The sequence below is a fragment of the Arachis ipaensis genome, chromosome B03 (assembly GCF_000816755.2).
Source record: "Arachis ipaensis cultivar K30076 chromosome B03, Araip1.1, whole genome shotgun sequence".
Lineage (NCBI taxonomy): Eukaryota > Viridiplantae > Streptophyta > Magnoliopsida > Fabales > Fabaceae > Arachis > Arachis ipaensis.
This window is the reverse complement of record NC_029787.2, coordinates 73,116,311-73,141,813: the sequence shown is the minus strand read 5'-3', so window position 1 is coordinate 73,141,813 and position 25,503 is coordinate 73,116,311. Positions and strand designations below refer to the sequence as shown.

General features: G+C 36.0%; 1 protein-coding gene and 1 long non-coding RNA gene across 11 annotated transcripts; one reads left to right on the top strand and one right to left on the bottom strand.

Moving 5' to 3' along the window:
- On the bottom strand, positions 16,418-16,962 carry LOC110269721. Its single transcript, XR_002358484.1, has 2 exons — positions 16,844-16,962; positions 16,418-16,483 (listed from the first exon to the last, which is right to left on the bottom strand). It is a non-coding gene; the product is annotated as an uncharacterized LOC110269721 (long non-coding RNA).
- LOC107630576 (probable leucine-rich repeat receptor-like serine/threonine-protein kinase At3g14840) lies at positions 19,043-24,804 on the top strand. Of its 10 annotated transcripts, none has more exons than XM_021118977.1 (7): positions 20,518-21,368; positions 21,483-21,494; positions 23,637-23,711; positions 23,801-23,872; positions 23,991-24,062; positions 24,167-24,234; positions 24,343-24,804. In XM_021118977.1, coding segments are annotated over exons 1-7 (339 nt in total). In that variant the 5' UTR covers positions 20,518-21,330; the 3' UTR covers positions 24,345-24,804. The 10 variants fall into 10 exon arrangements, 5 of the variants coding, with proteins under 5 accessions (XP_020974636.1, XP_020974637.1, XP_020974635.1 ...); XM_021118976.1 differs by having other exon boundaries at positions 20,521-21,368; positions 24,167-24,238; XR_002359430.1 differs by lacking the exon at positions 21,483-21,494 and adding an exon at positions 19,043-19,440 and having other exon boundaries at positions 19,555-21,368; positions 23,640-23,711; positions 24,167-24,690.

Genomic DNA, 25,503 nt, shown 5'->3' with positions numbered 1-25,503 from the left:
TAATCATTTCTGACCATAAAAGATTGAGGCGCTGACAATACTGACCATGACTAATTTAAATTAACTTTGTAACCATGAAAGATGTACTCCATTTAACATTTCTAACCAAATGTCAATTTTTTAAATTTGCCATTAGTAAGGCTTTCTACGTGACAAGTATCCTTTTAACTTGGTTTTTTAACGTGGCATTACTGCCTAATTATACCATAATGACCCTATGTTCTTCTTCTTCATAAGTGTGTGGGTTATTCCAAAATCTGAAACCCTAGTTATAAAAGGTTGAGAATGTAGTTATGAAAGTAGAATATGGATTTATTATGATAGCTATCATGCTTCTTTTTCTTCGTTTATCATGTTTCTTCTGCGATTATGACAAGACTATGTTTATCATGCTTCTTCTTCTGTGTTTATTATGAAAGTAGTTATGAAGATAGAAAAGATTAAGAGAGAAATTATAGAAATTAGGATTTGGATTTTGTCAATTGTTATAGGACTTGTGATGTGCTTCCTTTCAATCATGTTTCTAGCATTTAAAACGTAGAATTGATGTTTGATTTGATTATATTCTTTTCTTGGGTTGATGTCGAACTGGAATGGGAAGGGGAATATGGCGTTGAACCAGTTTCTGGTTTGTCAAAATATTTGTTGACAAAAGTAACCTGATAAGTATATATTTGTTGACATATCTAACCACAAAAAATTGAGAATCTGACATAAGTAACCACTTCAAAATTCAAAATTTAATATAGTTGATTATATTTCATATCACAAACATTGATTTAACTTTGACATAACAATATATGAGTTGTGACAATTAACAGTTAATGAAAATTTGTGAACAGAATGAATGTAAATTTGACAAAACTAACCTTTAGATATTCGAAATTTGACATAGCTACTTATATTTCAAATCACAAACTCTAATTTAACCTTGACATAGCAATATATATGAATGGTGACAATTACTAAATGAAAATTCTTGTACCAAATCAATGTGGGACAAAGCCAAATATGTAATCATCTCCCATTAACATAGTAGACATATAAGTTCATGCTCATAGTTGTTTGATGAGAATTAAGTAACAAAACAAACCATGGTCGATGTAACTCTAAACCAAAACACTATAAATAAGTTCCCAAAAAGATTGAAGTGCACATGGTCTATGTAACACCCATATCTAAACACTACAAAAAAAGTTCCTTAATCCAATCAATCTTAGGCCCCTAACTAGGTGTGGAATTGCTACTGCCACTGGAGAGTCTAGTTGTTGGTGCTCCAAGTCTTGCAGTCGGCATAAATTGCATGAATCTAGTAGATATTCCATGCACTAGCACCATACATGGTTTTTTGGCTAACAATAGGCCTACTTGAAGGGTTGCTTATTGAAGGAGGTCTATGTTGTTGAAAAGAGTTGGAGGAGGCCTCTTGGTATTCTTCCTTTTGGTTGGCCTCTTACTATTGGAGGGCATATTCTGCATTGAAGGTTTGATTGGTGGTGGTCTTGCAGGTGCCGATTGAATTGGAGGTTGGTTGGCTTGAGGAGGAATAAGTGGAGGAAGGTTTGGTATCACCTACTTAGAGAGAAAATAATTGCATTAACAATTAAAAACTATGAGAAAATAATTTTATTAACAGATATAACTATAGAATTGTCGAAATCACCATAGATGGCACTGCAACAGGATATAATTATGAGTTGTTGCTGCCATCTAATTAAATACGACACAATATTAAAACTCATGCTAGAATTAACATAATTAATTGCTAAAAATCTTAAACCAAATATTCAATTAAAATAAAATAAAAATTAACATGCAAAAAGATATATTTTTTTTTTAATATTCTTAGAAGGATATCTAGAGGTGCATGAGTTGGAATCAAGAGACACAGGATGAGTACACCTAGGAGCAAGAGCCAAGCAATACTCTCATGTTAGAGAGGATGAATAATTTTCATTATTTTCAATCAAATTCTTCTTTTGTTGACCTTAATAATGTGATTGCCAGTATAGAGAAGTCAAGTTACATGTTACTAGCAAATGCAAATAAATAAACTGGTAAAAGAAATGGGTATAAATTATACATGATTTAACCACAAATGTACCAATCCCTTAAATTAAGTCAATTTTTTTTGGACATAAGTACTCATTTTTGGTTGTCGCAAAAATGCTCTCTTTTGTGTCATGTGAACATAAGTCCCAAAATTACATATTTACATGCATATTTAAAAATGTGATTGATAATTTAATTGTGCGGGCTCTAAGTTGCGCATAGAATTAGTTGAAAATCCACCAATTTTTTAGTGGATTTTAATTCTCAAATGATATGATAACTTGTAAATGAAGTAATAATTAGTTCAGGAAGTCAAATCAATCCAATGTATTAATAAAAAATTAAACTTAAAGAAAACTGATAGGAAACATTGTTCACTAATACTTTGAGTACAAAATATATTTACTAAAGTTTCTTAAAAAATAAATAAATAAAATAACAGTGGATCACTGGATCGGTTCATGCTTTTGACCAGATAAATGAAGGAAGTATATTGTATGATGGAATCATCCAAGAATATATCATATTTTTCATTTTAAACAGGTGCCTGTAATAATGTTATAGTATGCTACATTTTTCTCTTCAAACAATAAATTTCTCTCTCTTTCTCCTGCACATGTTTAGGTCCCTCCTTCATTCCTTCCATGTTTTTCCTAAAGTCTTGAGAAGATATCTAAAACTAAATTATACACATGCTGCTGAATCTATCACACCACAAATACTAAATATTCTACCTTTCTAATTAAGATCATTAGGAACAAGACATTTCAAAGTGCAATGATTCTTCTTAAACTAACAACAATCAATCAAGAATATTCTAATTAGGAATTAGCAACAAACAAAAATTACTAAATTAACAATGAATAAAGTATTGAAATTAACAACTTAATCAGCAATAACCAACAATCAATAACCTAATTAGTAAAATCTTTGTCACATTTTCAAAGGAAATCATTAGTAAATTGGGAATTCTGCAATGGTAGCATTTGTCCTAATTTGAAAAACGAAAACAACAATGGAAAAAAGAAAAAGTAGAAGCAGGCACCGACCGAAACACAGGAACGAGGCTGACGAGGGGAAGGCGACGGCGAGTACTTTGAGTGTACGTTAACGCGATAACAACGACTGAGACGGGACGTCCAACCTCTGAATGCACGACACAGAGGACCTCCACGACGGCAACTACACCAGCGACGCTCACAAATAATGAACGACAATGAAGAGCGACGACGTTCGTTGGGTTAGAGGAGGGTCGACATCACCATTATATGATGAAGAACCTTTACTCTGCGCGCAAAACCCTTGGTGTTTAAATATGGTACAAGAGACTTTGAAGTGATTAGTTTAGTAACATATTATTTTATTATTAAATTAAAATAAAATAATGACACCTTGGATAATAAACAGCCACGTAGGAAGTCTTACTAACGGCAAATTTAAAAAATTGACCTTTGGTTAGAAATGTCAAGCAGAATACATCTTTCATGGTTACAAAGTTAATTTAAATTAGTCATGGTCAGTATTGTCAGCACCTCAATCTTTCATTGTCAGAAATGGCTAATTACTCAAAAATAATGTATTGATTTTAAACTGGTAGTTTTAAATTAGGTGATACACTCAATCGTCCACTAATCAGTGAGTTAAAACTGTCAATCTCCCTATTATTTTAAAATCGTCCATCTTTCCTATTATTTAAAACCGCACATCCTCTCTATTATTTAAAATCGGCCATCTTTCCTTTTATTTAAAATCATCCATCTTTGTGGTCTGGCAGACAGTGCCTCTTGAATGAACTTGTGGATGTCTCTTCTCAAACCTAGCGAGAAAAAGATACTCCCGAGAGCTTTAAATGTCTTGAGCTCCCCCCTATGTCTTGCCATGGGAGTGAAATAAAACTCAATAGTTGAGTGCGGAGTCCTTCAAAATTCAGTACCCAAATCCTGCCACGGTAAGTAAGCAGTCCCTCATGAAATACAAATTCAGGGTTTAAAGTCCACTCATTATATTTTGTTCAATCATCAATTATGTTTCCTGATTTTCTGCAGTGGCACGCAAGAGCAGGAGACTCAAAGCAGATTGAGCTGTAGAAAAGGCTTGAAATTGGACATCTTGGACATCCTCATCTTGTCGGGATAAGGCGTCAGCCCCCTAATTAGTCTTGCCTGAGCGGTAAATTACCTCGAAATCATATCCCAACAACTTAGTTAAGTAAAACTGCTGATCAGGGGTCAACACCACCTGACACATAAGCTCACGCAACTCTTGATGATCTATTTTAATACAAAAATGGCGTCGCCATTTAGCCACGACTTGGGTGATGGCATAAAACTCTCGAACATATGCAGACGCTACCATTAACCTACGATTAAGCTTCTTACTAAGTATGCAAATGGGATGGCCTTACTGTGACAAAGTTTGGTAGCGCCAATACTGGTGTGTGAGTCAGGCAGTTCTGAACTTCTCAAAGGCAACATCAGCAACTTGGTCCCAATGAAAATTATTGCGCTTAAGTAACTCAGTAAAGGGGCAGCCAACTGTGCATACTGAGCCACAAATCACCTATAATGCCCCGTGAGGCCAAGAAATTCTCGTAACTGTTTTAGATTAGGAGGTTTAGGCCATTTGATAATTGCTTGTATTTTTAAATTATCAACATGAACCCCGTCCCTACTAACCACATGGCCAAGGTACTCCACTTGGGTTTGGCAAAAAGTGCATTTAGAAAGCTTAGCAACAAACTGATGTTGCTGAAATAAAGTTAAGGCTATTCTTAAATGCGCCAGGTGCTCCTCTTTGAATTTGTTCTAAATAAGGATATCATTGAAGAATATAGCAATAAATTTTTGAAGGTGCAGTTTAAATAGCTTATTCATGGTGGCTAGGAAGGTGGACGAAACATTGGTGAGTGATGAGCGGATATTTTATACGCTTTTTGGCATCACTTTCATATATTTTTAGTAGTTTTTATTTAGTTTTTATTAAGTTTTTATAGGTTTTAGTGTTGAATTCATATTTTTGAATTTTGCTATGAGTTTTTGTGTTTTTGTACAATTTCAGGTATTTTCTAGCTGAAATTGAGGAGCTAAAGCAGAAGTCTGATTTAGAGACAGAGAAAGCACTGCAGATGCTGTCTGGATCTAACCTCCTTGCATTCGGAAGAGATTTTTTGAAGCTACAGAAGTCCAAATGGAGCATTCTCAATAGCTATCGAAAGCTGACTTCCAAAGCTTTCCAGAAATGTATAATACTCTAATCTTTGTTTGAAGAGCTTTTCTGGAGCTACAGAAGTCCAAATGCAGCGCTCTCAATGGATATGAAAAGCTGACTTTCAGAGCTTTCCAGCAATATATAATAGTTTATACTTTGCTTCGGATTAAAAGGCCCAAAACTGGCATCCAATGCCAGCTACCTGCCCCCTTCCAGGCGTCCAGCGCCCAACGAGCAGAGACCAATGTACAAATGCCCAAAGAGGACCCCCTAGCTGGTGTTCCACATCCAAGAGACCTCATAGCACGTGGATCTCATCAAAACTCAGCGCAAACACTCACCAAGTGGGCCCCAGAAGTGGATTTTAGCACTAAATAGACTATTTTACCCTTACTAGGCATTTGTTTAGTTCTATAATTATTACTTCAAATTTCGAGTATGTTTATTTGTGTTGAATTGAAATAAGTTTTGAATTGAGATGGTGAGGACGGTGGTTGGATCCCGCTCACGGACAAGCAAGCTGAGACAGAGGATTCTCTCTTTTGCTGCGATGAACAAGAAAATGTTGAGGACTCCCTCTCTTGTTACGATGGGTAAGCGGGGTTGAGGGTTCGTCTCTTGCTACATCGAAGAATTGAATAAAGAAGGTTGATGATTTTCTTCGATTCGATTCCTAGCTGTGGTGTGAACAAGTTAGGTTGAAGATTCCTTATCATTACATCATAGTCTCTCTTTAAATGGGAGGTTGAGGATTTCCTTCGTGTTGAGAGACGATATCCGAATTAGCTACCAGACATGTCGGGTTTGGCTGTACAACTGACAGATGAGCTCATTGGCCATAAGACAGGCATACATCATATTGCATTTGTTTGAATTGTTTGGATTTGCTATAATTGTCTTTGATTTGCCTAAATGTGTATATTAAGTGTTTATGTGCTAACTGCTATACTTGAATTACTTGTGTATTACTTGTTTGCATTACTTGTGTTTGCACAACTGAGAGGTCCCTCCTGCTAGAGCTGGTAGACGCTGAGGGCTGGTGCTGGTTCTGATTATGGTTCTGTTTGATTGGAAAAATTGAAAAAGGATGAGAATTATTAACTTAGACTTAGAAATCCCTTAAGGTATAGTTTCCTGATTATGGATTAATGACAACTTAGGAATGAAAAATGACATGTTGAGGTATGGAGCTTAGGGATGCTTAGTGAGTTCCTATTATAGTGCATTGTATTTATTTGTCACTTTTACCGTACTGGAAACCTATAGGTCGGGGGTTTTTATTCCATATATATTCTCTATTTTCCATATGCAGGTCCAAGTGCTCAGCAGTGAGTTGTGATTCATCTGGGAGGTGGTGAAATTTACTTGATTCCTGTTTTACATTTTGTTTAGATTCTCTCCCACTTATGTATGTAATTATTACTTTTGGAAACTTGCCTATAGAAGCTGTGATGTATCTTCGGGAGAGATAGAAAATACTGTTGTCAATTGTTTTGAATTATGTAACCCTAGTCGACCTAAATTTTGCAAGTTATAGCTAGTGGCTATCATATATGTCTTATTATACATATTCTGCCTTATTCTATTTATCTTTTACTATTTTAGTTATTTTACCCGCTTACCGAATGCGCTTTATCTTCTATTTTATCGATACACGAGTGTTCTACGATCTCGATATTATTCACTCCTTCAATTATATATATATGTATGTATGTATGTATGTATGTATGTATGTACGTACGTACGTACATACGTACATAGCGAAACTGATTGCAAAAGAGGGGAAATCGGCCACATTAAAATTACCTTCTGGGGAGGTCCGTTTGATATCCAAAAACTGCTCAGCAACAGTCGGACAAGTGGGGATCCATTTTGCTTTTTCTTTTAAAAAATTTAGAAACAATTTTGTTCTTCCATTTAAAATCCCGAGAACCTGAAAAAAATGATTTTGCCATTTTTTTTTTTAGTTTTTAGTTTCGTTAAAATGGGATGAAAGAAGGCAAATGGATTTCGGGTAACGCGAGAAAAGGGCAATTCCACGTGTACGTATGTATGTTTGTATGTATTATAATCCACATTTAGAGTCGTACCACCTTATTATCATTGAGTTATGACTCGAGCATAAGGATTTGAATATTAGGGTGTTACAATATTTAATTAAGTTACTTTTGCGATTTGTTCTAAACACAACTTTTTCAACCCGTTTGGCCCGAGCTGTTTCGAGGTATTTTTTTTTTCAATTCGCGTATGTAACTTCTTCCCAACAATTGGTCCCTCGATGCTTCATCCGAGCGACCTGTACAGTATCAGCCCGTGATTTTTGCGGTTTGTCGAACTTCAATTGGTGTGTTTTAATTGTAGAAAATCAATTTTCATAAAGAAATTGTATTATCTGTTTATGTTGGAGGTCTGTCGCAACCTGGCCAGTTTGTCTCCTTTGAGGTTAGACACTTTGTAGTAGCCATTTTCTAAGACTTCAGTAACCTTGTAGGGTCCTATCTAGTTTTCTATCAACTTTTCTTCGCCCGACCTCTGTAATCTGATATTATTTCTTATCAGGATGAAATCGTTTGTGACAAATCTTGTAGCCATCCTTTTGTCTCAAAATCTCTTTTCTTATCCGAGTTTGCTCTCGAATTTCTAGAAGGAGATCGAGCTCTTCTTTTTTAGCTTGAATGTTACCAACTTCATTGTAAAATTTCTCAAAGCCTCTTCCCTTATCTGAGTTTGCTCTCAGATTTTTAGAAAGAGGTCGAGTTCTTCTTTTGTGTTCTGACTTTATTGTAGAATGTTGCCCTTGGTTGTATATGCTTATAGTATTTGTGTGAGCTCTGAAAAGTCAGTCAGTAGAAGCTAACTCGTAACACCTTTTTGCCGTTGACCTGCCCCCAGATGAATTCCATAAATTTCACTTTGGGTTTCATCTAAAATCTCTTATATTCGAAGTCGGAACGCACTTTGATAAAGGTGTTGAGATTCATTTTTTATAGAGAATATTACAAACTAAAGTCTAGTGCTGAGCTTCTTTCATTAGTCTCCTTACCTCCCTTTATTCTAGAGGAAGGATGTCGAACTTGATATATTCAACGCTTGGAGTTATCCATCTCTAGATTGTGAGGATATCCGTCTTGTTTACTTCTTTTGATGTTGAAGGTGATTAGATTGTTTCTTGGATCAGAATTTTATTATTGTCCCAGACTTTGTACTAGCTAGCTTGGAGAGGGCATCAGTTTGGCTATTCTGCTTTCGGCTTATATGCCTGACCTTTCCTTCTGCATTTTTGAGAATGATCCCTGCCCCACTACCAGCTTTGTTTGATGATCTATCTCCTAGTCGTGGAGCTCTCTTTTTGCTCCTCGGTATATTTCGCAAGGAAGTCGACCAAGTATTACAACTTGATGACCATCCGAACTTCGTACTTCAAATCGAATTTGGATAACTTTACAACCCACCGTAGGATCTGTCCTGCAATATCCATTTTTTGGAGGATATTCTTCATGGTATGATTAGCTCAGACTTTGATGGTGTGAGTTTGAGAGTGGGGTCATAATCTCTGGGATGCCAAGACCAAAGTATATGCAACTTGCTCAATTTAATAATTGAGCTCAGCTCCTTGTGGTACCTTATTAGTGAAGTAGGCGAGCTTTTGCCCGACGTTTTCTTCTTTAAATAGTGCAGAGGCTACTGCTTTGTTGGCCACAACTAAATACAGGACAAGATGTTCTCCCGTTTCATGTTGGGTAAGAATTGGAAACTGAGACAAGAATTTTACGAATTCTTGAAAGACTTGTTCATATTCCTGGATCCATATGAAGTCGTGCCTCCTTTCAAGTAGATCGGGTTAGCTTCAATTCCCCCTTTGAGTGAGCATAAACATTAGGAATTTTTCTGCTTATGTATCTTATAAAAATTTTAAATTCGTATATCCGCGTATTGTTGTATCTAATATCTATGTCAGTGTTCGTGCATTATAGCAAATAAGTAACAGACATCGAGTTTAATAGTTTATTTTACCTACAGATTTCTTTGTTAAGTCTATTTTTTTTTTCAGAAAAGCTCTGCATACAAGCCATTAGGGCTTGTATGCTTTACAAGTTAATTAACGAATAAACCCCAAAAACGCGCTGCAAGGTCTACGTCCAATACACGCGCTATATAAAGATCTCGCGTATATATAACTACCAAATTTAAAAGATTTGTTTCCTTCTTCGTTCTCCTTATTTCTAGATTTGCTCGTTCTCCTTATTTTGTTCTTCGTTCTTCTTCTCGTTCTTCTTCTTCTTCTCGTTCTTCTCTCTTTGTAACTCCAGCTTCGTTTTTTATTCGACTTTTTTGTTTTCTGAAATCAAAGTTTAAACTCGTTTTGAAGATAATGGATGATTCAACCTCAGATTGTCAGCTGAATCAGGGCAAAGTGGATTATGAATTTGAATCTAACGAAGTTCCTGAGGTTTGATTTACATACGATTACTCTAAATTTTGTTGCAGTAATTTGTATAGCATTGTGTAGCTGAATAATTCGTGAACATTGACTGTGAGACTAACGCGTCATCATAAATCTGTGGATTGAATGTAATGTATTAGTTTTGATTAATTATCTAGAATTTATAGCAGACGCTCGGGTGTAGATCAGAACTTTTTTGGGTGTATTTTTTAGAAAGTGTGGGTGTATTTACAGTTTATGGCTTTTTCTGTTATTTTAGCTGAGTTGTTGTCATTCGGGTGTATTATATCAGACATGATTGGGTGTGTTTTTAGTTTTTGACATGGTATATTCTGTAGCCTGTTTATTTACAGTTTATTGTTTTTTTTTGTTATTTTAGGTGAGTTGTTGTCGTTCGGATGTATTATATCAGACATGATAGGGTGTATTTTTATTTTATGTCATGGTGTATTCTGCCACCTGTGTATTTACAGCTTATGGCTTTTATTGTCATTTTAGTTGAGTTGTTGCCGTTCGAGTGTATTATATTAGCAATGATTGGGTGTATTTATAGTTTTTGACATGGTATATTCTGCAACCTCTCTCTGTTGTTGATGACCAGTTTGTTCCGAAGGTTAGAATGACCTTTACCACCCTTGAAGATGCTGAAAAATTTTACAGAAACTACGCCAAGGCTGCAGGTTTTTCTACAAGAGTTCAGAGCACAAATAGGAAGGAAAACGAGATTAAGAATCAATTGATTACATGTAGCAGAGAGGGAAAATGGAAATCTAAAATATCTCCGACCGAGAAGATGAATCCGACAGCTGGTTTAAACTGTCCTGCAAGAATTTATATAAACACATTGAAGGATATTGGTGCTTGAATCATTTCAAAGGTTGTGCTGAATCATTCACACCTTACTATCCAAGTAAAGCAGAGATGCTCAAACAGCACAGGGAACTAAGCATGTCCATTTGTCGTACAATAGAGAACAACGAGGAGGCTGGTATCAGACCAAGCAAAACCTACCAATCATTTGTTGCGGCTGCTGGGGGTCACCGCGAGTTAAATTTTATTGAAAAAGATGTGAGAAATTACATTACCAGAGAAGTGTGGAATATTTCCGAACAAGAAGATGCAAAGGAATTCGGGAAATATTTGTTAAGAATGAAAGAGAAGAATCAGAATTTCTTTTTTGAGCTTGAACTCGAGGAGGATCAATCGATTAAGTTGGCTTTTTGGGCTGATGCAAGAAGTAGAGCTACCTTTGAGTATTTCGGAGATGTTATTTTATTTGACACCACCTACAATACAAACAGGTAACAAACTGTCCCTGTTTACGATGCTAAATTAATGTATTTTTATGAATCCACAGTAGAGGTGTATATTGGCTGTTTTTGGGTGTATACAAAGCATTTATTGGGTGTACCTAATGATTTTCCATTCTACACTATGGTAATTTATTTCAGGTATAATTTGGTTTGTGGTTCTTTTGTCGGGGTGAATCACCACGGTCAGTCAACACTTCTCGGATGCTCTTTGATGAAAAACGAAGAAATTGAATCATTCAAATGGTTATTTCAATGTTGGCTTCATTGCATGGGAGGAAATGCTCCGAAAGGGTTTCTCACTGATCAATGCGCATCAATGAAAAGGGCTTTAGAGGCCTGTATACCAACAACAATTCACCGTTGGTGTATTTGGCACATCATAAAGAAGATTCCAAGCAAATTAAACGGGTACAAGGGACATGCAGATATTGAACAAAAAATGAGCCAAGTTGTTTGGAACTCTCATAGCAAAGACTCATTTGATAGGAATTGGAATGATTTTCTGCTAAATTTTGGTCTTGTGGACAACAAGTGATTTTCAGGTAGTGTTTGGTTAAAATCTGCAGCAGAGGTGTAAATTTAATTTTTATCGGGTGTATTTATAGTCTGTGTTTGGGTGTATTATGCAGATCTCTATGAAGACCGTCATATATGGGTTCCAATCTATCTAGATCAACACTTCTGGGCAGGGATGAGAAGCACACAAAGGAGTGAGAGCATGCATTCATTTTTTAACAAGTTTATTACCTGGAACAGCTCACTTATTCAATTCGTCAAACAATACAATAATTGCCTCGGAAGCAGGGAGCAAGTAGAGAGAGAATCAGATGCTGCAGATTTTCATACGGTCATACCGTGTGCAACCAAATCCTCCATTGAAGCTCAGTTTCAAGATGTGTACACATATCAAAAGTTTAGGAAAGTCCAAGCACAATTCAGAGGAAAGGCAAATTGCATCACTAGACTAACGAATTTCACTCTAGACTATTCAGTATACGAAGTTGGAGAACAAGTTTTCAGCTCAATATTCAACAAGTTTGTGGTTACTTACGACTTAGTAGCAGCCGAGGTAAAATGCCAATGCTTATTATTCAAGTCGAGAGGGATATTGTGTCGTCACGCACTAAGCGTGTTAAGCTTTGAACGAGTAAGCCAAGTGTCACCCAGATATATATTGGAACGATGGAGCAAGAAGATAAAGAGGCGACACACACACATCAAGAGCAGCCACGACGAGCCACTGTTGGAGCCAAGAAGCAAGAGGTTTGACCAATTGGTTTTTCGTTCGTAAAATATTTGCAAATTTGCATTCGAATCGGAGGAGCTGACTGCAATTCTGCACCGTGCGGACGATAACGTCATGGCTGAGATGGAATCATTGAAAGCCAAAAGGAAGGAGACATCTTCTTTATCTCACGAAGACGCCAACTTGGAATCCGTTAACGAGCTTCAAAGCCCTTCAAGGATTCGAACAAGAGGACGTCCAAAAAATAAGCTAGGTTAAAAGTTGGACAAACAGATTGCAAATGCCACAGAAGAAGAAAACGAAAGGTGTAAGCGAGGTAAAAGTGATGTTCTTTAAATTTGTGGTGATTGAGTTTATTTTTCTCGTTAATAGTTTAGGTAATATGTGAGTTTGTTATATTCAGATAAACATGTTTGATGCTGCATCAGTGGTGCATTCAAATTCCAGCCAATATCAAGGACATGTTATGAATTATCAGTTCAGGGTACCAGCAGCAGGGGATAACTCTTTGGGTGTATAGTTACAGAATATGGGTGTAAAAGCGCTGTTCTTTTGGGTGTATTTTTGTGAATTTTCTTGTGATTCACATTTTACATATAGATACATATATATACTTCAGAATCTTGTTTTTATGTTATAAAATACTCTTTGTTTTTTTTACAACGGTTTAAGGGTTTTAGGTATTAGGGTTTAGGGTTTACGGGTTAGGGGGTAAGGGTTTAGGTTTTAAGTGTTTAGGGTTCAGGGTTTTAGGGATAAAGCATCATGGGGGATAGATTTCAGGATGTATATTCAACTTTCTTTGGGTGTAAAAAATGGCAGGTTATGGGTGTATATCTGAATTGATGTTTTCCTTCATATTATAGTACCTGTAATTCATACATTTTGAATACAGTAGACAGAGTTTAATTATTGAAAGAAATTTCACAATAAACTGCATTATAATTGTCAAATATTTACAATATGTCTTCCATTTGTTACAAGACTATATAACATTTACATTAAGCAGTGTCAACATCCTGAGAATCTATCTGACAATATGGACTCAATAACAACGAGGATGGCTTGGAGAGTCTGATTGTATTACTTTCCCTAATGGCTTCATCTTTGTCTAGATTCATGTCATGAAATAGAATCCGGGAAGCATATTCTACTCTAAAGTGGTCCACCTCGTCCTACAGTAAAAAAGAATATTCTGTTTAATCAACCATGTTAATTGAGTAATGTAATAAAGAGTTATTTAGTTTTAAACATATTTACCTGGGTCCAATTGTCCCACTCATACTTCCGCCTCTTAATGTTTGCGGGCTCAAATATCTCAAGCCACTTCATTACGTAGAGAGCACAGTCATAGCTGAAAACAAAAAAATAAATTACAAATTACATATAGGAAAGTTTAATTTTCAGAGTGAAAGATTTATACCTTGTCTTTTGGCCTAAGATGTGAAGGTATGGTGCTACAATTTCTCTGTCCTTGTCCTTTGATTTCAGAGGTGCCCCCCCCAGCATATACTTTAATTCGTGAAATTACGTATCCCTTAAAACACAAAACAAAAATATATATATATAACAGAACACAGAACTAACTTACAACAAATGTATTCAGCACAGTTCTCGCATCGGAAGGAGATTTGTTGTGTAATGGGTCGACTATATAAAATTTTCTCTTTGTTGTATCAACCAACCATAACCACCAATGATGTGAATGGCAAACAGGTGCAAATATCTGAAATATGTTCAGATTAAACACTGTTTTAGTTTATTTGGCACATAAGTAAAAAATGGTAATATGTAGTTTTAGAAATGAAAACTTACATAACGATGTGATTTTAATTTTTGAAGGTCCAAGAAGGATATGAACATTGGGTAGTCTTCCATGCTGAATGGCTTATTGTTTTTAGGCTGTAAGAATACCCCCTGTGGATGATTTGCAAGGGCCATGTTCTGCAAAAATTGAGAACAACCAAATGAATAAACAACTGACACCCAATTGAACACAGAAAATACACCCAAATGAATAAACAGAATACACCCAATGTAAGAAAAAAAATACATCCTAAGGAATGTAGAAAATACACCCAAAATTCGTTGAAGTAACCCTTACCACAATATCAGGGGGGAGACAGTATACTTCTTCTTGAAACCTTTGAATATTTTGTTGGTTTACGATGAAGCACATGGCAAAGACAATCTAGAAAAAGATGCCGAAATCAATTTTACATCAATCAGGATTGTAGTTAATTTTGGTGATAAAAACATTAATGTTGTTGTAATATTACCTCAGCTTCTATATGCATTTTAGGCGTGAGTGATGCAAGGTGGAGTTTTGACAGAGTGTATCTATCTTGGGCTTGGAGTCTGCAGACGTTGTCAAATTCATCAGTTAGCCCATTTGCGTAGGTCTTCACTCGTATAGCCCAGTGGTAGCATGTCTGTTTCATGTCAGTAGTATTTAAATTCAGCCTGACAGGAGTTTCAAACTTCTCGAAACTCTCTACCCCACTCTCCTTTGGAATCTGCGGACTTTTTTTTTGTCACCCCACCACTTGCAATTTTATGTACCAGATCCTCTAATTGTTCTAGCAGTTTTGGGGTTTCTGGAGTTTTTGCCCTGTGTTCATCTTGCGTTGACGCTCCCTCCTGCATTGTTGTTTCTTCTTGGCTGGAATCAGTGAAGCCAAGGCTGAATGATGGCATCGGATCCGTTTTAGGAACATACGATGCTGTCCGTGCCATCATCATCAGCCAGCAGCATCTTCTGGGGCTGGATTACTGTGTGATCATGTATAACATATTATAAGAATAAGAATATACGGATGATAACCAAAACATTGATTTTACTTTGATGAACTTACATTTTAGATGGAGCTGGAGGGAAGCGTGGGTGTGCTTTCTTCAAGTTGTTGGGGGGGGTTTTAGGAGTGCTGCACGGCACATAAAATTAATCATGACGTAAAAAAATTATTCAGGGGCAATATACACCCAAACTGTAACCCAATATACACCCAAAGTGTAAACAAATATACACCCAATACTATTTCTTACGTTTTTGTAGTTCCTTCAATTTGTAGCAGAGGGGTTGGTTCATATTCTGTCTCAGGTGTTTCTTCAAATTTTGGCACAGTGGTTGTTTGGGACAGTAGTAGACAAACTTGAATCGGAACTCTAAATAAGAAGAAAAATAAAAGGTTAACAATGCCTTTGAAAATAAAAAGGTTATAAGGTTGAAATATTCTTGAAAAACTCACATTGCAAGCCTTTCGGACGGTGTCTTTTCCCTCACAACCATCATATTCGAATCAGCCGGCTCACTGGCTGACTCTTCAACCAGACTCAACCTAAAATACACCTAATAAAGTCAAAAATACACCCGAACAGTTCAAAATAAATACATGCTTTGTTTTTTGAGAACTTACATACTTGCAGTTTTTGCTTTTTTTTTTCTCCCTTTTTTTCTCGAATAAAACAATAAAGGGATTTTTTTTCTAAAAAAAATATATACAGAATTAGAAGTAGAAGGTAATAAAAGAACAAAAGTAACGGTTATTTGAAAGAGAAATTACATGCTCTCTGCTGGTTTGTTTACGCTACTTTGTTCTGTGTGTCTTTGAGAGGAAGGATCATCACTTCCCAAGTTTACATCCGGTATTCTAAACAGAGTTCATGTTATTCAGACAAAATATCATACGGTTAAATAATGATAACAAGATTTTATCAAATAAAGCTTCTTACGTTTTAGATGAGACATAGTGACCTTTCGTCGATCGCAGGTCAGCTTCCTTTTCCCTGCAAAACAAGAAACAATTATTAGCAAAGAAAACACGCTAAAATCTGAAATATACACCCCAACAAGACATACCCCTGTGCAGCAGAATTTTTATTATTTTTCCTTAACAATTCATCTAGATCTTCACTTCCTATTTCAGATCTGACAGTGCATTCATAAAAGAACATGTTAACAAATATAATCTTGATGATAGACGGTAATATAGTTTACAAAGTACTGTACCCATGATAGGATTGAGGTTGCTCAGGAGATGAATCCTCAACAACAACCTTTTTCTTTTTAGATTGTGTCCTGGGTGAAAAAAACAAGTATGAATCAGAAATAAAAAATTAATTTTATCACAAAATACTATCCAAAGAAGTGTTTACTTTTTTGGTGTTCTCTGTGTCTTTTTCTTTGTTTTTTGCTTCTTCACTGGTGATGATTGTTCGCTTCTATAAGTTAACAAGAGACACTCTGTTAATACATGAAATCTTGATAATAAACTCAAAGAAAATGAGTAATAATTTCAGAACATTACTCATCAGTTGATTCGGATTCTGAATCAGAATCCTCCTGATTCTTCTTTCTTTTTTTGGACTCCATTCTGGAAGGCAAACAATCATTATTTAAAAACACACTAAAAGGGATAAAATACACCCAAATAAATGCACAAGATACACCCAACATAATAAACAAAATACACCCAACTTAATAAATAAAATACACACAACTGGATAAAGAAAATACACCCAACTTGATAAAGAAAATACACCCAACTTTATAAAAAAAATACACCTAAATATGGTACTTACTTTTTTCCTTTTTTGCTGGGTTCTTTTCTTGGTGAATCCACTGAGTCTTCTTGAGTCTCAGACTCAGAGGTAGAATTGTCACTATCAGTTGTTTCTGTCTCCGAAGACGATGTTGAACTTGCCTTCCTTTTTTATTTTTTTATTTCTTATTTTTTTCTTTTTTCTCTATTTTTTTCATTTTTTCTCTTGTTTCTGCCATCTTTACAATCCCCTTAAACATTAGAAATTTTAGTTAGCAGCATTCAGGTAAATAAAATACACCCAACATATTATGTTCACTTACCATATTTTCCTCTATTTCTGCCCTCATTCTTTCGACCAACTGCTCCTTACTCTACTTGGCAATCCAGGATTTTGGAGGTCTTTCTGCCCTCTTTTTGTCTTTATTTTTAGAAAGATGAAAGTAAATTATCATCAGGGCAAAGAGGCAGCCATCAATTGCCTTTTTTTTTTCTCCTTATAATCGCTTATGCCCTTGATGATAAAACTCAAAACATGCCCTCCCCAATTTCGCTCTGTTATGATGTCCATCTCAAAAATTGGGGCCAGGTGCACAGATGAGATTTTGTTTATTGTCGTTGGTAAAAGAAACGCCATCTGTATATAGAGAATGAAAATTCTCTTGAACATTAGGCGATCCTGTTCGTTACTAACGCCAATATCCATCATCTCATCTGTAAGATTTTTTAGGGTCTTACCCTGGAATCTTCTAAAAATTTCTTTATCATCCTCAGAAAGATCCTTATAATTGACTTTCTGAGGAAATAGATCTCCTACAAAAAGGAAAACAACATAGTATGAAAATCAGTTCAAATACACCCAAGCATTAATTTAAATACACCCAAGTATCAGTTAATATACACCTATAATTTTTAGCGAGTTACTTGATGTGTTGATGCCAAGCGCATCACCTATTGTTTTTGGTCTTATTTTAAAAGAACCGTAGCCGGTTTCCAATCTGTTCTCCCCTAATTTGATGTTGTTAGCCAACTCCCTTAATAGTTGGTGATGCACCCTTAGTGGCGGGATGTGCATCAAGCCACCGAATCCCAAATCCCTAACAATCGTTTTCTTCTCCTCACTCATGTTTCTGAATTTCTCACTTAACAAATGTGTTGTACACTTAAGGTCTTTGGTTTGCTGTAAACAAAACAAAATTATTGTCAGATATATTCCTATTATATAAAACTGATTTCATCTAAAACATATATTTGTTCTTATATTTTTTTCAGCTTGGTTTCTCACTGCCATTTTTTCTGAAATGAAAAATACACCCATAGATATGAGTCAGATACACCCATAGATATCAGTAAGATACACCCATAGATATGATTCAGATACACCCATATATATCAGTCAAATATCACTCAAACATGCATTAATATACAAGATCAAGCAACATTACAAGGTCAAGCAATATACACCCATGGACAAGCAAATATAAGAACAGTTGCAACTGCTGACTATTACAGTATATCAGTTCAGAAATATACACCCAACAAATTATGCCATATACACCCAACAAATTACTCCATATACACCCACCAAACTACAGAATATACCCCCAAAAATCAGTTACCAGAAGAACTAGAACAATAAGAACAGTAACACCTAGAAGAACTAAGAAGAACAGTGTAACATAAAACCAAGAATAACAGTAAAACCTAGAACAAGTAGAACATTATAAACTGTAAAATGAGATGTAGAACAAGAAGAACAGTAAAACGTACAACAACGTAGAAGAACAGTAAAACCTAGTTCTTCGATTTCGAAATGTGGAAAATATACAGGATGACTAAAATAGTAACGTAACATACCTTGAGTATTATAACTTTGTTTTTTTTGGAGATTCTTGATCGAGAGTTCTATGTTGTGTTGATGGAATGTTCCAATCTTCGCGACGAGTTCTATATCTTCAGTTTCGAATGTTGCTCGAAAATGAAACGGTTGTGTTTTCTTCGAATGGCTTGGAGAAGTGGAAGAGTGCGCCATTAAGGAGCGGTTTACGCGAAGTGNNTATTTCTAAGTTCTAACAACAAAAAATACAAAAAATAATAAATTAATAACATTAATAATTCAAGAGTTTTAAAGAATTCACGTGTAAGGAGGGTCTCTAAGGGAGCGTGCAGCATGTGCTTTGGTGCAGTGGGGCGAACCTTTTCTTTTATAAGATAATGGAAAACTCAAATTAAATTTTTTATAAAAAAAAAAAAAGTAGTGATATTCCTTCCATCTATAGCCTCATCTCACGGATCTTGCCCTTCAATTTCTTTAAATCCCCTCACCTTTGCCTTCCAATTTTTCAATAATCTTTTATTTAATTCCAAAAATACATACACATAATAATCCTCTTCATTGAAGTATATAAGACCTAGAATATAGAGTAGTTATTAGCAAGCTAAGGAGGCTCAATAAGGCATCAACTTGGTTCATCAAAGGCTTCTTCATTTATTATTACATCAAACTAGAGTTAAAGGCTCAATATCCAAATATGGCGTCTTGGAAGAAAACCATCACAACCCCATTCAAAAAAGCTCGCACTTTCTTTAACCAGCAACCACCGAGGGACCACCATCATAATAAGAAGTCTCAAACAGGTTTGTGTAGTGAAATTGAAATCATGTAATACATATATTATTATTTGTTGCCATTATTAATTATCACGGTTCAAGTGTTCATATAGTTGATTTTATTTTATGTGATTGTTGCAGAACAAGAGAACCGTGTTGTGATGGATCTGCACGGTGAAGTCATGGCTTGTGGCTATGAAGATGTTCAAGTTATGTGGTCAATTCTTGATAAGTCCAAATCCAACACCTGCAATATAACATCCTCATAACAAGAATTAAAAGGAAAAAATAGTAGCTTGAGTCAAAATTGCAATCATACTAGCTTGAGTTAGCTATTTATAGCTGTGAAGAATGACTCTGGAATCTGGTATGAAAGTAATTATTCTCATTGTAGAAAAATGAAAAAAAAAATTTGTAATGTGTTATTAGTAGGAGTTTAATTTGATAGGATATTAGTGCCCCTTGTCTTTTGATGATGATGGTGGTGGCACTTTCACTCTGTAATGATTTTTGCAAGTGAAGATGTTATTGTAATAGGCAATCCCCATGATTGGTTAGTGCAAAATCATGGTGAGATTTTTTATGAAAATGTAGGTCCCTTCTCTCTATCTCTCTCTCTCTCTCTTATTTGCAACCCTCAAGTTTCATCCTTTTTGGTAATCATTTTTCTCTTTGCATCTTGTCACTTTTGATGGTTCTGTTGAGCATGACTATTTAAATGATTCTACATGAGATCTTATATGTCATGATTTCATTGCCAGAAGAATCAGTTAGCAAAACTTAAAAGGTTTAACTACTCTCTCTATATATCTATATTTTACTCAACTTGTAATTGCATTTGTTATAATTTAAATTTGCTAATATCTCCGTATATAGATAATACAAAAAGAAATCTGATTTAAGTTCATATTCCAAAGCATCAGACTAACTTTAGAAGATACAATTATTTTACTTGGAGACCTCTATACTTATCAAGTTGTCTCTCAATTATTTTCTTTTCTCTGAGTACATGTGTTTATTAGTTAAATAATCTAGTCAAATATATTCCAAATAACTAAGTCAAATTCGGTAATTTAGTTGGAGAAATAGAATATATATTTGGATTTAATTCTTTTCTTTTTTTGTCAACTAAAATCCTATGCTTCTTGCATACACAAAAAAAAAAACCCCTACCAGTGGAACAAAGCCCAGAGTTGCCTTGCAACTTTATAACAAAAGTGTGTGTAGACTGTCCTTACCAAAAAAAAAAAAGTGTGTGTACACTGTAGATAGACAGGCATATAAATTTGAGATATAATTATTTAAAATTAGAGGTAGTCCAGTCTCTCAGACAAAAGTAACACACATATATTTTCTGGGTCCATCTAGTATACAGACGTATTTTTGTACAGATTTACAAATTTTTGTTTTTATTGCATTTTTTGTGAACGCGTGGCGTTTCTCTTTGGCTGAAAGCAGGTAGGTGTGAGGAAGCTGGCGAGGCTCATTAGAGGTTTGGGTGAGCCGGCTGGATAGCGTGAGTGAGAACGGGATTTTGCTGTTAAGGGTTCCGTTGGTGCCTTTGTTGGGCCTTTTGGTTTGTTCCCAAAAAAGAGTGGGTATAATCCAAGAAGTGGGTTCTCTCGGTCAGTCTTCTCCTCCCATCAAAGGAAACCCTATCACCGTTAACGAAGAACGCCACCGCAAGTCTCGTAACTCTCTCTGTGCTCGGCGATTGGCTACTGCATCTGTTCCGGGTGCTCCCTCCTGTTCAACGAGTTATCCACGGACGCCAATCTCCAGGTTATGCCTCATACCCAGAGATCCGTAGTGCTCACGGAAGTCGTGTTGGTCCGGTGCGCCAGTTGCGCAGTCAATCCTGTTGCTGGTCCTCCACCGTGCTTGGCAGTCGAACGTAACAGTTGCTCGGCCCACTGAATGATCAGCTTTGAGTGTTGGCATCGAAACGTGATCAGGTTAGGTCGAGTATGTGTGTTGCATTTGAAATGATTACTTTGAATTTTTAGTTACTAGGATTGGCTTCAAGGTGGAAATTTGAAATGCTGCTAATGTTGTGGATATAGGCTTAGGAATCCATGGTTTTAGTAGGTTGGAGCTTGGGTAGTTGGTTAAAGACTAAGTCACATTAGATCATCCTTCTTCTTCCACAAACTCCTATATGAATAAATTGGTAGATAATTTAGACATATAATTTAGATGAAAATTAGGAAGTTCAATATATTGTAAGTTTGGAAAATTGTTGTTGCTATGGGTACTACTAGCATGGTAGGAATGACAAAGAAAACATGTGCTTTCCCCCTTTGCGTCTAACTGTCGGAGTTGTTGTGAAATTGAGGACTCGTAGCAGCTTATTAAGTATAGGCACGTTCACAGACACTAGAGGCATGGACATAGTAATTTAAATTTTTTGTTTCGTAGGGACATGCTACAACTATATCATGAGAAGAAGATTGTAAGTAATTTATAATTAGATGTTCATGTGTTTTTTATACTGTAAAACCCGCTGATGTTTTTTGTTTTTCAATTACTGCTGCGAAATTCTAAAAGGGGTTCTTAACCGTTTTGTGTACCATTTGGCTGGAAACCTTGTTGAATTTATGGTGGTTTGTAGGTTCTTAATTTTTTTTGTTTTTTAACTTCACGAAGATGATGCGCTAAAGTTGGTGAGCTTTGTTAAGGAAAGGAATATTTTCTTCAACCTATGTTTGCTGTGTACGAAGAAATAGATGAATTAAACTAACGGGGCTAAGTAGAAAACAAGATCAGCGAGTATTTGTTGGTGGTTTGGTTAACTCCACATTTTTAGAGTAAATATCCTTTCCGGCCCTGTCCATTTTGAAAATTGACTACACACCCCCTAACCTTTATAAATTACCATATCGGCCCTTATCCATATACTCCGTGATACCAATTAGCCCTTGAGTTGCTTTCTCCGTTCAAAGTCGACGGAAAACGCTGAGGTGTAACGACCAGCCTGTGACGTGGCGTTGGATCATCAAACGTGGAATGCTCTGTGGGCATGTGGACAAATAAGCCCCTGCACACTCAGCAAAGCGACGTCGTTTTGCTTGGCATCCTTTTGCTCGTTTGGGGTGAAATCCCATTCTCTCCCTTGTGCACACCTCAATTACCATACATCACCCTCGTTCTCTCCTCAAAATTACGAAGAAATTCTAAGAGAACGAAACGTTTTCCTCCAAGCAAGCTGACAGAGACTTCCAACAGGGAGGTGTTGACGGTGCTGTAGACGGAGGAACTGACGGCGCTGCAGACGGAGGAACTGACGGCGCTACTAAGGTTAGTGTCGCTATCTGATCTTAAAGCTTCGTATTCATCCTCAATCTTGACTTCCAGTTGCTCCAATCTATTCTCCAGCATCATCATTCTTCCTTGAACATCATTGTCATCTTCATGCCCAAAACGTTTAGCAATCAGTTCGTCCAGCCAAACAAAAAAGTTGCAGTGACGTTGCTCCATCTACAATCGTCATTACAGTGAATACAACTTGTTAAACAACATATGAAGTTGATTACATAAACTGAAGATGGATGCACACTTACGCCATAGTAGGAACAACCCAGGAAGATTCTGTCTGGGTTCTTGGCTGTCCTAGACTGTTGCCTGACTGCATAGGTGCCACACTTGCATTTAGGGTGTTGGAACTTGGCCTTCTTACCCTCACTTGCATTGCTACTCGAACCCACCATATTCTTCCTCCAGACACGGCGTGTGTTAGAGGTTGAAAATTGCTCTGGATCGCTCATGCTTCAGGCATTAGTGTTAGGGTTCAGAAATTGGGAGAATGAAATTTTACCCTAAACGAGCCAAAGGCCTTCTTTTTAAAACGACGTCGCTTTGATGAGTGTACAGGGGCTTATTTGTCCACATGTCCACAGAGCATTCCACGTTTGATGATCCAATGCCACGTCACAGGCTGGCCGTTACACCTCAGCGTTTTCTGTCGGCTTTGAACGGAGAAAGCAACTCAAGGGCTAATTGGTATCACGGAGTATATGGATAAGGGCCGATATGGTAACTTATAAAGGTTAGGGAGCGTGTAGTCAATTTTCAAAATGGACAGGGGCCGGAAAGAGTATTTACTCACATTTTTAAGTTTTGTTTTTGGGTAATGTCTTGCTGAATTTAGATTATGTTCGGATTATGTTTGTATGGAAAGGTAATTATTTATATTTTAATTTGTGGCATTATTGTATATATATATGTAGGGTACTTTCCTCCAACAATTTCACAGGAGAGCTACCTGCAACAGTTGCCAACCTCAGTTACTTACAGTATATGTAAGCTTCCCTTTTCTTTTTATAATAAATAATCGGTAATGGCAAAGTGGAACAACATTGTTGGTTTTTTTTTCCCTTAAATTATGCAGTTTACCTGGCGATAATCACTTCTGTGGAAAGATTCCTGATTTTATTGAGAGCTGGAGAAGTCTCAAAATATTGTGTGAACCCTTTAAATTCTCAATTTTTTGAATAAATTTTCTATTATCCTTGAATTGCAATATATCCATGTGATGCTACATTTAATAATAGTTTGTTTTGTTTTTATTTCTCATATAGAAAAATTACAGGAAGTGGACTAAGTGGGCCGATTCCTTCTGGTATTTCAAAATTGAGCAACTTAAGTGACTGGTAAGCATGATATGTTTTATGTGTATAGAACAAAATATAGTTTCATTGTGACAACTTTATGTGCTTAATTAAGTATCTCTGGTTCTAATTATTTTGATTTGCAGGGGATCAAGTGATTTGAGTGGATCTGAAATTTCAAGTTTCCCCGAACTTAGTACTAAGTCGATGAAATGTCTGTGAGTAGTTGATATGTTTGAATCTTTAAAAAGTGGAAAGTAAAAATAATGAAAAAAAAAAGGTTATTCACAGTACCATGATTGTGTTTGTGATGATTTCACAGGATTTTAAGGAGTAGCAACATTCATGGAACACTTTAAAGGATCTAGAACTGCGACAATAATATGTGAGACATAAAAAATGACTAGTTTATTATGGAGTCTTGGCTAATTTAGAGGCTGTTAACATATTCTTGATTATTTATCTTTTTGATTGTTTTATATGCTATCAGTTAAATTTACTTCTTAAAAGGTTTCTTTATAGCGTTTGTTTGATGAACAGCTTCCTTTATTTTGTTGCCTCTTCCATTTATTGGGAATGACCTTCTATCCCTTGTATATACTATAAGATCCCCTTTGCGTCAAAAAGAGTGAGCTGTTGTGAAACTAAGGAGTTGTACCACCCTATTAAGCATGGACACCTTCACAGACACTAGAGACATGGACATGTAATTTAAATTTTTTTTTTCATATTGGACATGCCAGAAGTATATTATGGAAAGAAGGTTGTAGATGATTAATAATTAGATCTTCATGTGTTTTTTATAATATAAGACCCGCTGAATTTTTTTTTTGTATTTTAATTCCTGCCGCTAAATTCTAAAAAGGGCTTTTTACCCTGTTGTCTACGATTTTGCCGGGAACCTTGTTGAACTTATGGTGGTTTTAGGTTCTTAATTTTCTGTTTTTTAACCTCGCGAAGATCATGTGCTAAAGACGGTGAGCTTTGTTAATGAAAGGAATATTTTTTTCAACCTATTTTTGCATTGTACGAAGAAATCGAACTACATTCATTCGAATCAATTACATTTGATTTGCTACTAAAAATTCTAACTCAAATTCATTAAATTCAATTTACATAGAATTATTGAACGAGACCTCCAACTTACGTTTTTGCTTTGTGGGAATTTATGTCATTTTAAACTTTCTTGGGTTTATACGGGTGAATTACCCACACAAAAATCACCTCACCTTTCCACTCAAAACAAACAAAGGTAGCTCCACCAGTGTTATTAAAACCGGCCTGGACTAGCGGGTTCGATCAAAAAATCGGTAAAGCTGAAATTATACTGATCCGGTTTGATATTTAGACCGTATAAGACAGAGAACTAATTCGAAATAGTTAAATCCGGAGTTAACCGCTCAAAAATCAATAATGCCCGGTGAAAACCGGTATGACCAATCCGCTTGAAATTAAAAATTTGTTCAAAATGCTAGAGGCAGGA